General features: G+C 45.8%; 1 protein-coding gene across 1 annotated transcript; it reads right to left on the bottom strand.

Annotated features, from left to right (window-relative positions):
• Positions 1-1,634: 1,634 nt before the first annotated feature.
• Positions 1,635-4,419, bottom strand: LOC117544098 (sulfated surface glycoprotein 185-like; the record flags this gene model as incomplete). The annotated part of the gene is made up of 2 exons (XM_034212901.1): positions 1,635-1,755; positions 4,276-4,419. Coding segments are annotated over 2 exons (265 nt in total), but the record flags the coding sequence as incomplete, so codon positions are not given.
• Positions 4,420-13,908: the final 9,489 nt, after the last annotated feature.

Below are 13,908 nucleotides of genomic sequence, written 5' to 3'. Positions count from 1 at the left end.
CATTTGTATGCGGATGATACCGTGATGTACTGTGCAGGTCCCTCCATTCAGGAGGCTGGTGTTAAATTACAGGCTGTTTTTAACATTATTCAGACTCAGCTCTCTGAACTAAAGCTTCTTTTAAATGTGGAGAAAACCAAAGTAATGCTCTTTTCTAAAGCTAAAAAGACTACAGACACTGCTTTGGATATTGTTACTATGCAAGGAATAAAACTTGAAGTGGTTACCTGTTACAAATACCTTGGTATCTGGCTTGATGATTGTCTCTCTTTTAAACTTCATGTCAATAACCTGCTTAAAAAGCTGAGGGTTAGACTAGGTTTCTTCTACAGGAACAAGTCCTGTTTCTCGCTTGAGGCCAGGAAAAGGCTCTGTGACCTTTGACCTGTGCTGGACTCTGGTGATTTGATCTATATGAATGCACCTGCTGCCCATTGCCTGATCAAGTTAGATGCTGCGTATCACAGCGCACTGAGATTTGTGACAAACTGTAAAGCATTAACCCATCACTGTACCCTGTATGCAAGGGCTGGTTTGCTTTCACTAACTGTACGGAGGCTCAGTCACTGGTACATTTTTATATACAAAGCCATGTTAGGGAAACTTCCATCTTATATCTGCTCCCTGATCTCAGGGAGAAGTGTAAGTGGCTACTGCCTGAGATCGCATGCTGTGGTTTTATTAAATGTGCCAACTGCTAGGACTGTCTTAGGGAAGACAGCTTTTAGATGCGCAGCTCCTCTGTCTTGGAACAGTCTGCAAATTAAATTGAAACTGAGCAATCTGGTGCCACTAAATGTTTTTAAAGCTCGGTTGGATGCTAGTCAATCAGAAGCTATTGGTACCTGTTTATGTGGATAATTATGTAAATGATGCTGTAAGATGTCCTTTTGTTGTTCTATTTATGTTGTTATGTTTCATGTGGAACTACTTGAGCAGGTCTCCCTTGAAAAAGAGATCAATGATCTCAATGGGATTTATCTGGATAAATAAAGGTTTGAAATTAAATGAAATGAAATCCCACTGGACCCCCCTAGAGGAGGTAAGGTCCGCCCCCCACTCTTAAAAAATAGCACTTTACCCCTGCCTATATGCCGTGAGCTGATTATCGAGCCTTCATTGTAACAGTCGCGGGTGTACTGTGTGTGTGTGTGTGTGTGTGTGTGTGTGGGGAGTGTTGCAGTAGAAAATGCCACTGTAGCGCCGCGGCCGCCGCCACTGTGGGCTAAGCCCCGAATGTTTTCAGGTCCAGGCGACGCCCCTGGGAGTGACTCCCGTGAGGTTCATGTATTTTCTTCACTCCGCAGGGAAACTGCTCTCATGTCAAGAAGCATCAGATCAGTGCATCGTCCAATCAGTGAGCGATACACAGTAAGGGGGCGGGGCGAGTGGCTGAGGATTTCATTGGAGGATGGTCTGGTAGTTCCTCGATTATAGCTCCTCCATTATCGCTCCTCGATCCTCGCTCCTCCGGCAGAAACAAGAGCCATGGGACGGTACTCAAGATGGCGCAGACAAATCAACTTCCGGTGATACCGAGACCGAGGAGCGAGGAAATGAAAATAATCGACCTGAGAAGGACCCATACACTCTACATTAAGTCAACGGAAATGGCTGTTTTGTTGTTGTCTCACCTGAGAGAAGAGGTGAGGCCGGGGACTGCTGTGGGGGGAGGAGGGGGGGGGGGGGGGGCGAGGCGGAGGTCCACGGCTGGAGGACTGCAGCAGGGTCCATCCTGAGGCGAGAACTGCGACTCTGCATGGAGAATAAAATGTTTGTTTGATTATATGCTCTATATCATGCAATCCTGTTCACCCTGTGTAGCCCCGCCCCTTTCCACACTTTCTGTTCAAGCCTCTTTTTTAAAAGTATTTTGATATTTTCTGAAAAAGTCATAATTTTGAGAATTTAGGAAGGAATATGAATTTTGAGATTTTCAGAAAAGAATCACGTTTCGAGATTTTCACTTTAGAATAACTCCCAGAACATATGAGACTGCAGACTGAAGACCATGAGGACACTTTAGAGTAACTCTCAGTGAAGAACCAGAACATATGAGACTGCAGACTGAAGACCATGAGGACACTTTAGAGTAACTCTCAGTGAAGAACCAGAACATATGAGACTGCAGACTGAAGACCACGAGGACACTTTAGAATAACTCTCAGTGAAGAACCAGAACATATGAGACTGCAGACTGAAGACCATGAGGACACTTTAGAGTAACTCTCAGTGAAGAACCAGAACATATGAGACTGCAGACTGAAGACCATGAGGACACTTTAGAATAACTCTCAGTGAAGAACCAGAACATATGAGACTGCAGACTGAAGACCATGAGGACACTTTAGAATAACTCTCAGTGAAGAACCAGAACATATGAGACTGCAGACTGAAGACCATGAGGACACTTAGAGTAACTCTCAGTGAAGAACCAGAACATATGAGACTGCAGACTGAAGACCATGAGGACACTTTAGAGTAACTCTCAGTGAAGAACCAGAACATATGAGACTGCAGACTGAAGACCACGAGGACACTTTAGAATAACTCTCAGTGAAGAACCAGAACATATGAGACTGCAGACTGAAGACCATGAGGACACTTTAGAATAACTCTCAGTGAAGAACCAGAACATATGAGACTGCAGACTAAAGACCATGAGGACACTTTAGAGTAACTCTCAGTGAAGAACCAGAACATATGAGACTGCAGACTGAAGACCACGAGGACACTTTAGAATGACTCTCAGTGAAGAACCAGAACATATGAGACTGCAGACTGAAGACCACGAGGACACTTTAGAATAACTCTCAGAGAAGAACCAGAACATATGAGACTGCAGACTGAAGACCACGAGGACACTTTAGAGTAACTCTCAGTGAAGAACCAGAACATATGAGACTGCAGACTGAAGACCACGAGGACACTTTAGAATAACTCTCAGTGAAGAACCAGAACATATGAGACTGCAGACTGAAGACCACGAGGACACTTTAGAGTAACTCTCAGTGAAGAACCAGAACATATGAGACTGCAGACTGAAGACCAGGAGGACACTTTAGAATAACTCTCAGTGAAGAACCAGAACATATGAGACTGCAGACTGAAGACCACGAGGACACTTTAGAATAACTCTCAGTGAAGAACCAGAACATATGAGACTGCAGACTGAAGACCAGGAGGACACTTTAGAATAACTCTCAGTGAAGAACCAGAACATATGAGACTGCAGACTGAAGACCAGGAGGACACTTTAGAGTAACTCTCAGTGAAGAACCAGAACATATGAGACTGCAGACTGAAGACCATGAGGACACTTTAGAATAACTCTCAGTGAAGAACCAGAACATATGAGACTGCAGACTGAAGACCACGAGGACACTTTAGAGTAACTCTCAGTGAAGAACCAGAACATATGAGACTGCAGACTGAAGACCAGGAGGACACTTTAGAATAACTCTCAGTGAAGAACCAGAACATATGAGACTGCAGACTGAAGACCAGGAGGACACTTTAGAATAACTCTCAGTGAAGAACCAGAACATATGAGACTGCAGACTGAAGACCAGGAGGACACTTTAGAATAACTCTCAGTGAAGAACCAGAACATATGAGACTGCAGACTGAAGACCAGGAGGACACTTTAGAGTAACTCTCAGTGAAGAACCAGAACATATGAGACTGCAGACTGAAGACCAGGAGGACACTTTAGAATAACTCTCAGTGAAGAACCAGAACATATGAGACTGCAGACTGAAGACCACGAGGACACTTTAGAGTAACTCTCAGTGAAGAACCAGAACATATGAGACTGCAGACTGAAGACCATGAGGACACTTTAGAATAACTCTCAGTGAAGAACCAGAACATATGAGACTGCAGACTGAAGACCATGAGGACACTTTAGAATAACTCTCAGTGAAGAACCAGAACATATGAGACTGCAGACTGAAGACCATGAGGACACTTTAGAATAACTCTCAGTGAAGAACCAGAACATATGAGACTGCAGACTGAAGACCAGGAGGACACTTTAGAGTAACTCTCAGTGAAGAACCAGAACATATGAGACTGCAGACTGAAGACCAGGAGGACACTTTAGAATAACTCTCAGTGAAGAAATACACAGTCCAAAACTTCTCAATAGAAATAAAATAGCATTAAAAAAAAGAATTGAAAATATACATTATATACAAAATATAAAGCATAATATTATATATGCATAAGTATGGTGGGAATGGAATATTAAATACAACAAATACAAAGGTGTACCTGGGGAGGAGGGTGGCGAGGGGAAGCAGATCGGCCTGCAGATGGCGGAGGGATACGTTCTCTTTCCTAGCGTGATGCGTCCGTCTGTCCGCCCCGAGGGCAGCTTCAGGTCCAGAGGCTCGTCCAGAGACAGCATGTCTGCGCCTGAGAGAGGAAGAAACACCACAACTCCTTTTATATCTTCAATGTTTTTAGAAATAATGTCAGGTGTAATGTCTACTGAAATCTATTGGACTGTTTATTTCTGTGTCTTAGTTTCTCTTATGAACACCATGTGTTTTTATGCTATCTATCCATCTATCCATCTATCCATCTATCCATCTATCCATCTATCCATCTATCTACTGAAGGGTCATCTGGATCTGAAGTCATCAAAGAAACAAGCGGAGCTAACGTTAGCAGTTACTCTTTAAAGTAGAGACACTACATACTGATATACACCTGACCATCAGCAGGAGAGTACTCTTTAAAGTAGAGATACTACATACTGATATACACCTGAACATCAGCCGGAGAGGACTCTTTAAAGTAGAGACACTTCATACTGATATACACCTGAACATCAGCAGGAGAGTACTCTTTAAAGTAGAGATACTACATACTGATATACACCTGAACATCAGCAGGAGAGTACTCTTTAAAGTAGAGACACTACATACTGATATACACCTGAACATCAGCAGGAGAGGACTCTTTAAAGTAGAGACACTACATACTGATATACACCTGAACATCAGCAGGAGAGGACTCTTTAAAGTAGAGACACTACATACTGATATACACCTGACCATCAGCAGGAGAGGACTCTTTAAAGTAGAGACACTACATACTGATATACACCTGAACATCAGCAGGAGAGGACTCTTTAAAGTAGAGACACTACATACTGATATACACCTGACCATCAGCAGGAGAGGACTCTTTAAAGTAGAGACACTACATACTGATATACACCTGAACATCAGCCGGAGAGGACTCTTTAAAGTAGAGACACTTCATACTGATATACACCTGAACATCAGCAGGAGAGTACTCTTTAAAGTAGAGATACTACATACTGATATACACCTGAATATCAGCAGGAGAGAACTCTTTAAAGTAGAGACACTACATACTGATATACACCTGAACATCAGCAGGAGAGGACTCTTTAAAGTAGAGACACTACATACTGATATACACCTGAACATCAGCAGGAGAGGACTCTTTAAAGTAGAGACACTACATACTGATATACACCTGAACATCAGCAGGAGAGGACTCTTTAAAGTAGAGACACTTCATACTGATATACACCTGAACATCAGCAGGAGAGTACTCTTTAAAGTAGAGATACTACATACTGATATACACCTGAATATCAGCAGGAGAGAACTCTTTAAAGTAGAGACACTACATACTGATATACACCTGAACATCAGCAGGAGAGGACTCTTTAAAGTAGAGACACTACATACTGATATACACCTGACCATCAGCAGGAGAGGACTCTTTAAAGTAGAGACACTACATACTGATATACACCTGAACATCAGCAGGAGAGGACTCTTTAAAGTAGAGACACTACATACTGATATACACCTGAACATCAGCAGGAGAGGACTCTTTAAAGTAGAGACACTACATACTGATATACACCTGAACATCAGCAGGAGAGGACTCTTTAAAGTAGAGACACTACATACTGATATACACCTGAACATCAGCAGGAGAGGACTCTTTAAAGTAGAGACACTACATACTGATATACACCTGAACATCAGCAGGAGAGGACTCTTTAAAGTAGAGACACTACATGCTGATATACACCTGAACATCAGCAGGAGAGGACTCTTTAAAGTAGAGACACTAGATACTGATATACACCTGAACATCAGCAGGAGAGGACTCTTTAAAGTAGAGACACTACATACTGATATACACCTGAACATCAGCAGGAGAGGACTCTTTAAAGCAGAGACACTACATACTGATATACACCTGAACATCAGCAGGAGAGGACTCTTTAAAGTAGAGACACTACATACTGATATACACCTGAACATCAGCAGGAGAGGACTCTTTAAAGTAGAGACACTACATACTGATATACACCTGAACATCAGCAGGAGAGGACTCTTTAAAGTAGAGACACTACATACTGATATACACCTGAACATCAGCAGGAGAGGACTCTTTAAAGCAGAGACACTACATACTGATATACACCTGAACATCAGCAGGAGAGGACTCTTTAAAGTAGAGACACTACATACTGATATACACCTGAACATCAGCAGGAGAGGACTCTTTAAAGTAGAGACACTACATACTGATATACACCTGAACATCAGCCGGAGAGGACTCTTTAAAGTAGAGACACTACATACTGATATACACCTGAACATCAGCAGGAGAGGACTCTTTAAAGTAGAGACACTACATACTGATATACACCTGAACATCAGCAGGAGAGGACTCTTTAAAGTAGAGACACTACATACTGATATACACCTGAACATCAGCAGGAGAGGACTCTTTAAGTAGAGACACTACATACTGATATACACCTGAACATCAGCAGGAGAGGACTCTTTAAAGTAGAGACACTACATACTGATATACACCTGAACATCAGCAGGAGAGGACTCTTTAAAGTAGAGACACTACATACTGATATACACCTGAACATCAGCAGGAGAGGACTCTTTAAAGCAGAGACACTACATACTGATATACACCTGAACATCAGCAGGAGAGGACTCTTTAAAGTAGAGACACTACATACTGATATACACCTGAACATCAGCAGGAGAGGACTCTTTAAGTAGAGACACTACATACTGATATACACCTGAACATCAGCAGGAGAGGACTCTTTAAAGTAGAGACACTACATACTGAATACACCTGAACATCAGCAGGAGAGGACTCTTTAAAGTAGAGACACTACATACTGTATACACCTGAACAGCAGGAGAGGACTCTTTAAAGTAGAGACATACATACTGATATACACCTGAACATCAGCAGGAGAGGACTCTTTAAAGCAGAGACACTACATACTGATATACACCTGAACATCAGCAGGAGAGGACTCTTTAAAGTAGAGACACTACATACTGATATACCCTGAACATCAGCAGGAGAGGACTCTTTAAAGTAGAGACACTACATACTGATATACACCTGAACATCAGCAGGAGAGACTCTTTAAAGTAGAGACACTACATACTGAATTACAACCTGAACATCAGCAGAGAGGACTCTTTAAAGCAGAGACACTACATACTGATATACACACCTGAACATCAGCAGGAGAGGACTCTTTAAAGTAGAGACACTACATACTGATATACACCTGAACATCAGCAGGAGAGGACTCTTTAAAGTAGAGACACTACATACTGATATACACCTGAACATCAGCCGGAGAGGACTCTTTAAAGTAGAGACACTTCATACTGATATACACCTGAACATCAGCAGGAGAGGACTCTTTAAAGTAGAGACACTACATACTGATATACACCTGAACATCAGCAGGAGAGGACTCTTTAAAGTAGAGACACTACATACTGATATACACCTGAACATCAGCAGGAGAGGACTCTTTAAAGTAGAGACACTACATACTGATATACACCTGAACATCAGCAGGAGAGGACTCTTTAAAGCAGAGACACTACATACTGATATACACCTGAACATCAGCAGGAGATGACTCTTTAAAGTAGAGACATATACTGATATACACCTGAACATCAGCAGGAGAGGACTCTTTAAAGTAGAGACACTACATACTGATATACACCTGAACATCAGCAGGAGAGGTCTCTTTAAAGTAGAGACACTACATACTGATGTACACCTGAACATCAGCAGGAGAGGACTCTTTAAAGTAGAGACACTACATACTGATATACACCTGAACATCAGCAGGAGAGGACTCTTTAAAGTAGAGACACTACATACTGATGTACACCTGAACATCAGCAGGAGAGGACTCTTTAAAGTAGAGACAATACATACTGATATACACCTGAACATCAGCAGGAGAGGACTCTTTAAAGTAGAGACACTACATACTGATATACACCTGAACATCAGCAGGAGAGGACTCTTTAAAGTAGAGACACTACATACTGATGTACACCTGAACATCAGCAGGAGAGGACTCTTTAAAGTAGAGACACTACATACTGATATACACCTGAACATCAGCAGGAGAGGACTCTTTAAAGTAGAGACACTACATACTGATGTACACCTGAACATCAGCAGGAGAGGACTCTTTAAAGTAGAGACAATACATACTGATATACACCTGAACATCAGCAGGAGAGGACTCTTTAAAGTAGAGACACTACATACTGATATACACCTGAACATCAGCAGGAGAGGACTCTTTAAAGCAGAGACACTACATACTGATATACACCTGAACATCAGCAGGAGAGGACTCTTTAAAGTAGAGACAATACATACTGATGTACACCTGAACATCAGCAGGAGAGGACTCTTTAAAGATAAGGATCCGAATACTTTTTCACTTCACATATACAGGCTGTGATTTGGAGGTATTGTGTGTTATACAGGACCATATGTCCCCCCCCCTCTGTCTTTCCACTCATTGACCCGTTTGGGCGAGCTGCCCGGACCCTCGTATGGATCCCCTGTTGCCAAGCTAAACACACACATTTAACTTTTCACACACACACACACACACACACGGTCTTCTGCACGCATGCATATTCTAAACACATGTAGAGAGCAGACACACACACCTTGTTATACGAGTGAGACCTTGATTGTATTCCCAACAGTCTGCAGAATGACACATTTAGTGCAGATGGTTTCTGGTGTTTTTCATCGTCCTCGTGTCACGCTATTAACAATCAGTTACATATTACATTTCATAACATTTAGCGACCAAAGTCACTTACAAAAAGTCAAATTAACCATCAATATACAAACTCAGATTATTATTATTATTACTATCAATATTATTATTGTTATCAATATCCATCCATCCATCCATCTTCTCCCGCTTATCCGTGGTCGGGTCGCGGGGGTAGCAGTTCCAGCAGAGAGCCCCAAACGTTCCTTTCCCTGGCGACATCAACCAGCTCTGACTGGGGGATCCCAAGGTGCTCCCAGGCCAGCGAAGAGATATAATCCCTCCACCTGGTCCTAGGTCTACCCCTTGGTCTCTTCCCAGCTGGACGTGCCTGGAACACCTCCCTAGGGAGGCGCCCAGGTGGCATCCTAACTAGGTGCCCGAACCACCTCAACTGGCTCCTTTCGACGCGAAGGAGGAGCGGTTCAACTCCGAGTCCCTCCCTGATGACCGAACTTCTCACCTTATCCCTAAGGGAGACACCAGCCACCCTGCGGAGAAAACCCATCTCGGCCGCTTGTATCCGCGATCTCGTTCTTTCGGTCATGACCCATCCTTCATGACCATAGGTGAGGGTAGGAACGAAAATGGCCCGGTAGACAGAGAGCTTTGCCTTCTGGCTCAGCTCCCTTTTCGTCACAACGGTGCGGTAAAGCGACTGCAGTACCGCTCCCGCTGCTCCGATTCTCCGGCCCATCTCACGCTCCATTGTTCCCTCACTCGAGAACAAGACCCTGAGATACTTGAACTCCTTCACTTGGGGTAAGGACTCGTTCCCTACTTGGAGTGGACAGTCCATCGGTTTCCTGCTGAGAACCATGGCCTCAGATTTGGAGGTGCTGATCCTCATCCCAGCCGCTTCACACTCGGTTGCGAACCGATCCAGTGAGTGCTGAAGGTCGCAGACCGATGAAGCCATTAGAACCACATCATCTGCAAAAAGCAGTGGTGCAATCCTTAGTCCACCGAACTGCAGACCCCCTCCCCCATGACTACGCCTCGAAATCCGATCCATGTATATTACAAACAGGATTGGTGACAAAGCGCAGCCCTGGCGGAGGCCAACCCTCACCGGAAATGGGTCCGACTTACTGCCGAGGACCCGGACACAGCTCTCGCTTTGGGAGTACAGAGATTGGATGGCCCTGAGTAGAGACCCCCTCACCCCATACTCCCGCAGCACCTCCCACAGTAACTCGCTGGGAACTCGGTCATACGCCTTCTCCATGTCGACAAAACACATGTAGACCGGATAAGCGTACTCCCAGGCCCCCTCCAGGATCCTTGCGAGAGTAAAAAGCTGATCCGTCGTTCCACGACCAGGACGGAATCCGCATTGTTCCTCCTCAATCTGAGGTTCGATAATCGGCCTGACCCTCCTCAATATCAATATTATTGTTATTATTATTAGTTCATTTATTATTTTGTATTATCATAGTATAAAACCTGAGGAGGACATCAGCAGAAACACGTGGGTTTGCTGTCCTGGCTCCAAGATGGTGGAATGAGCTCCACATTGACATCAGGACGGCAGATAGCTTACACACCTTCCAGACTGAAAACTCATCTCTTTCGACTCCACTTCGAGCGTTAGAACTATTAACAAAGCACTTATATACTAATAAAGGACTGGCTTACCTAAAGCCAGTTGAGTAGCACTTGAAATGTTTGGCTCTATGAAACCTGATGTACTTTATGATTCTGTTTTCTTCAAAGTTGTATCTTCTTGGTCGAATGTACTTATTGTAAGTCGCTTTGGATAAAAGCGTCAGCTAAATGCAATGTAATGTAATGTAAAGGAGGAAACCACAGGAAGGAGACAGAAGAGACTGGTGGTAAGTACATGTACTCAAGTACTGTACTTCGGTACAATTTTTGTGGGTTTTCATAATTAGTGCACTTTGTATTTTAGTCTTTAAATGAATGCTTCTGATTGAATATTCTGGCTCTTTCCTTTGGCTGTGACTCCCTCTGTGGGACGAATGAAGGTATTCTGGTTCTCCTCCTCCTCCTCCTCCTCCTCCTCCTCCTCCTCCTCCTCCTCTTGCTGTGAGCACATTATGGGTTCAGAGGGTCCAGCTAAAAGCTCTCCTCCCTGTTTTCTCCCCCTGTGGCTGCCGGCCTGGTGTAGGAGGAGGAGGAGGAGGAGGAGGAGGAGGAGGAGGAGGAGGAGGAGGAGGAGGAGGAGGAGGAGGAGGAGGAGGAGGAGGAGGAAGGAGGAGGAGGAGAAGGAGACCCTGGTTCTCCTGTGGTCTCTGGAACAGACCTTCATTTTTCTGCTCTGACTTTCTAACCACTAACCAACCACTGGCTCCCTTTACCCCCCCCCCCCCTCCTCCTCCTCCTCCTCCTCCTCCTCCTCCTGAGGAATGTCTGATTCACCTCCTCGCTCCGAGCCTCCCTCCCATTCTTACTCGCTAAAAGCTTTCAAGCATCCATGCCAACATCTGCAGACCAACAGAGTCAAGGACAAGAAGAGAACCTCAACTCCCTGTATAAACCCTGTGTGGCCGACAGGCGCTGCGGCTTCAGAGGACGCGGCTTCAGAGGACGCGGCTTCAGAGGACGCGGCTCCAGAGGATGCCGGTATAGAAACCCACTTGTTCCACATGAAGAAACGTCTCCAGCAACAACACATGCAGCATTTAGAGAACAGTCACTCTTTAGTGTCCCCTGGTCTCCAGCTGTGTGCATCACTCTTTAGTGTCCCCTGGTTTCCCAGCTGTGTGCATCACTCTTTAGTGTCCCCTGGTCTCCAGCTGTGTGCATCACTCTTTAGTGTCCCCTGGTTTCCCAGCTGTGTGCATCACTCTTTAGTGTCCCCTGGTCTCCAGCTGTGTGCATCACTCTTTAGTGTCCCCTGGTCTCCAGCTGTGTGCATCACTCTTTAGTGTCCCCTGGTTTCCCAGCTGTGTGCATCACTCTTTAGTGTCCCCTGGTCTCCAGCTGTGTGCGTCACTCTTTAGTGTCCCCTGGTCTCCAAGCTGTGTGCATCACTCTTTAGTGTCCCCTGGTCTCCAGCTGTGTGCATCACTCTTTAGTGTCCCCTGATCTCCAGCTGTGTGCGTCACTCTTTAGTGTCCCCTGGTCTCCCAGCTGTGTGCATCACTCTTTAGTGTCCCCTGGTTTCCCAGCTGTGTGCATCACTCTTTAGTGTCCCCTGGTCTCCAGCTGTGTGCATCACTCTTTAGTGTCCCCTGGTTTCCCAGCTGTGTGCATCACTCTTTAGTGTCCCCTGGTCTCCAGCTGTGTGCATCACTCTTTAGTGTCCCCTGGTCTCCAGCTGTGTGCATCACTCTTTAGTGTCCCCTGGTTTCCCAGCTGTGTGCATCACTCTTTAGTGTCCCCTGGTCTCCAGCTGTGTGCGTCACTCTTTAGTGTCCCCTGGTCTCCAAGCTGTGTGCATCACTCTTTAGTGTCCCCTGGTCTCCAGCTGTGTGCATCACTCTTTAGTGTCCCCTGATCTCCAGCTGTGTGCGTCACTCTTTAGTGTCCCCTGGTCTCCCAGCTGTGTGCATCACTCTTTAGTGTCCCCTGGTCTCCAGCTGTGTGCGTCACTCTTTAGTGTCCCCTGGTCTCCCTGCTGTGTGCGTCACTCTTTAGTGTCCCCTGGTCTCCAGCTGTGTGCATCACTCTTTAGTGTCCCCTGGTCTCCAGCTATGTGTGTCACTCTTTAGTGTCCCCTGGTCTCCAGCTGTGTGTGTCACTTTTTAGTGTCCCCTGGTCTCCCAGCTGTGTGTGTTACTCTTTAGTGTCCCCTGGTCTCCAGCTGTGTGTGTTACTCTTTAGTGTCCCCTGGTCTCCCAGCTGTGTGCGTCACTCTTTAGTGTCCCTGGTCTCCAGCTATGTGTGTCACTCTTTAGTGTCCCCTGGTCTCCCAGCTGTGTGCGTCACTCTTTAGTGTCCCCTGGTCTCCCAGCTGTGTGCGTCATTCTTTAGTGTCCCCTGGTCTCCAGCTGTGTGTGTCACTCTTTAGTGTCCCCTGGTCTCCCAGCTGTGTGCGTCACTCTTTAGTGTCCCCTGGTCTCCCAGCTGTGTGCGTCACTCTTTAGTGTCCCCTGGTCTCCAGCTATGTGTGTCACTCTTTAGTGTCCCCTGGTCTCCCAGCTGTGTGCATCACTCTTTAGTGTCCCCTGGTCTCCCAGCTGTGTGTGTCACTCTTTAGTATCCCCTGGTCTCCAGCTATGTGCGTCAATCTTTAGTGTCGCTGGTCTCCAGCTGTGTGCGTCACTCTTTAGTGTCCCCTGGTCTCCCAGCTGTGTGTGTCACTCTTTAGTGTCCCCTGGTCTCCCAGCTGTGTGCGTCACTCTTTAGTGTCCCCTGGTCTCCCAGCTGTGTGCGTCACTCTTTAGTGGCCCCTGGTCTCCAGCTGTGTGTGTCACTCTTTAGTGTCCCCTGGTCTCCCAGCTGTGTGCGTCACTCTTTAGTGTCCCCTGGTCTCCCAGCTGTGTGCGTCACTCTTTAGTGTCCCCTGGTCTCCAGCTATGTGCGTCACTCTTTAGTGTCCCCTGGTCTCCCAGCTGTGTGCGTCACTCTTTAGTGTCCCCTGGTCTCCAGCTGTGTGCGTCACTCTTTAGTGTCCCCTGGTCTCCCAGCTGTGTGCGTCACTCTTTAGTGTCCCCTGGTCTCCCAGCTGTGTGCGTCACTCTTTAGTGTCCCCTGGTCTCCCAGCTATGTGCGTCACTCTTTAGTGTCCCCTGGTCTCCCAGCTGTGTGCGTCACTCTTTAGTGTCCCCTGGTCTCCCAGCTGTGTG

This window comes from Gymnodraco acuticeps, unplaced genomic scaffold (assembly GCF_902827175.1).
Source record: "Gymnodraco acuticeps unplaced genomic scaffold, fGymAcu1.1, whole genome shotgun sequence".
NCBI classification, from domain to species: Eukaryota; Metazoa; Chordata; class Actinopteri; order Perciformes; family Bathydraconidae; genus Gymnodraco; species Gymnodraco acuticeps.
The sequence above is the reverse complement of the archived record's forward strand: the minus strand, read 5'-3'. Positions and strand labels throughout refer to the sequence as shown.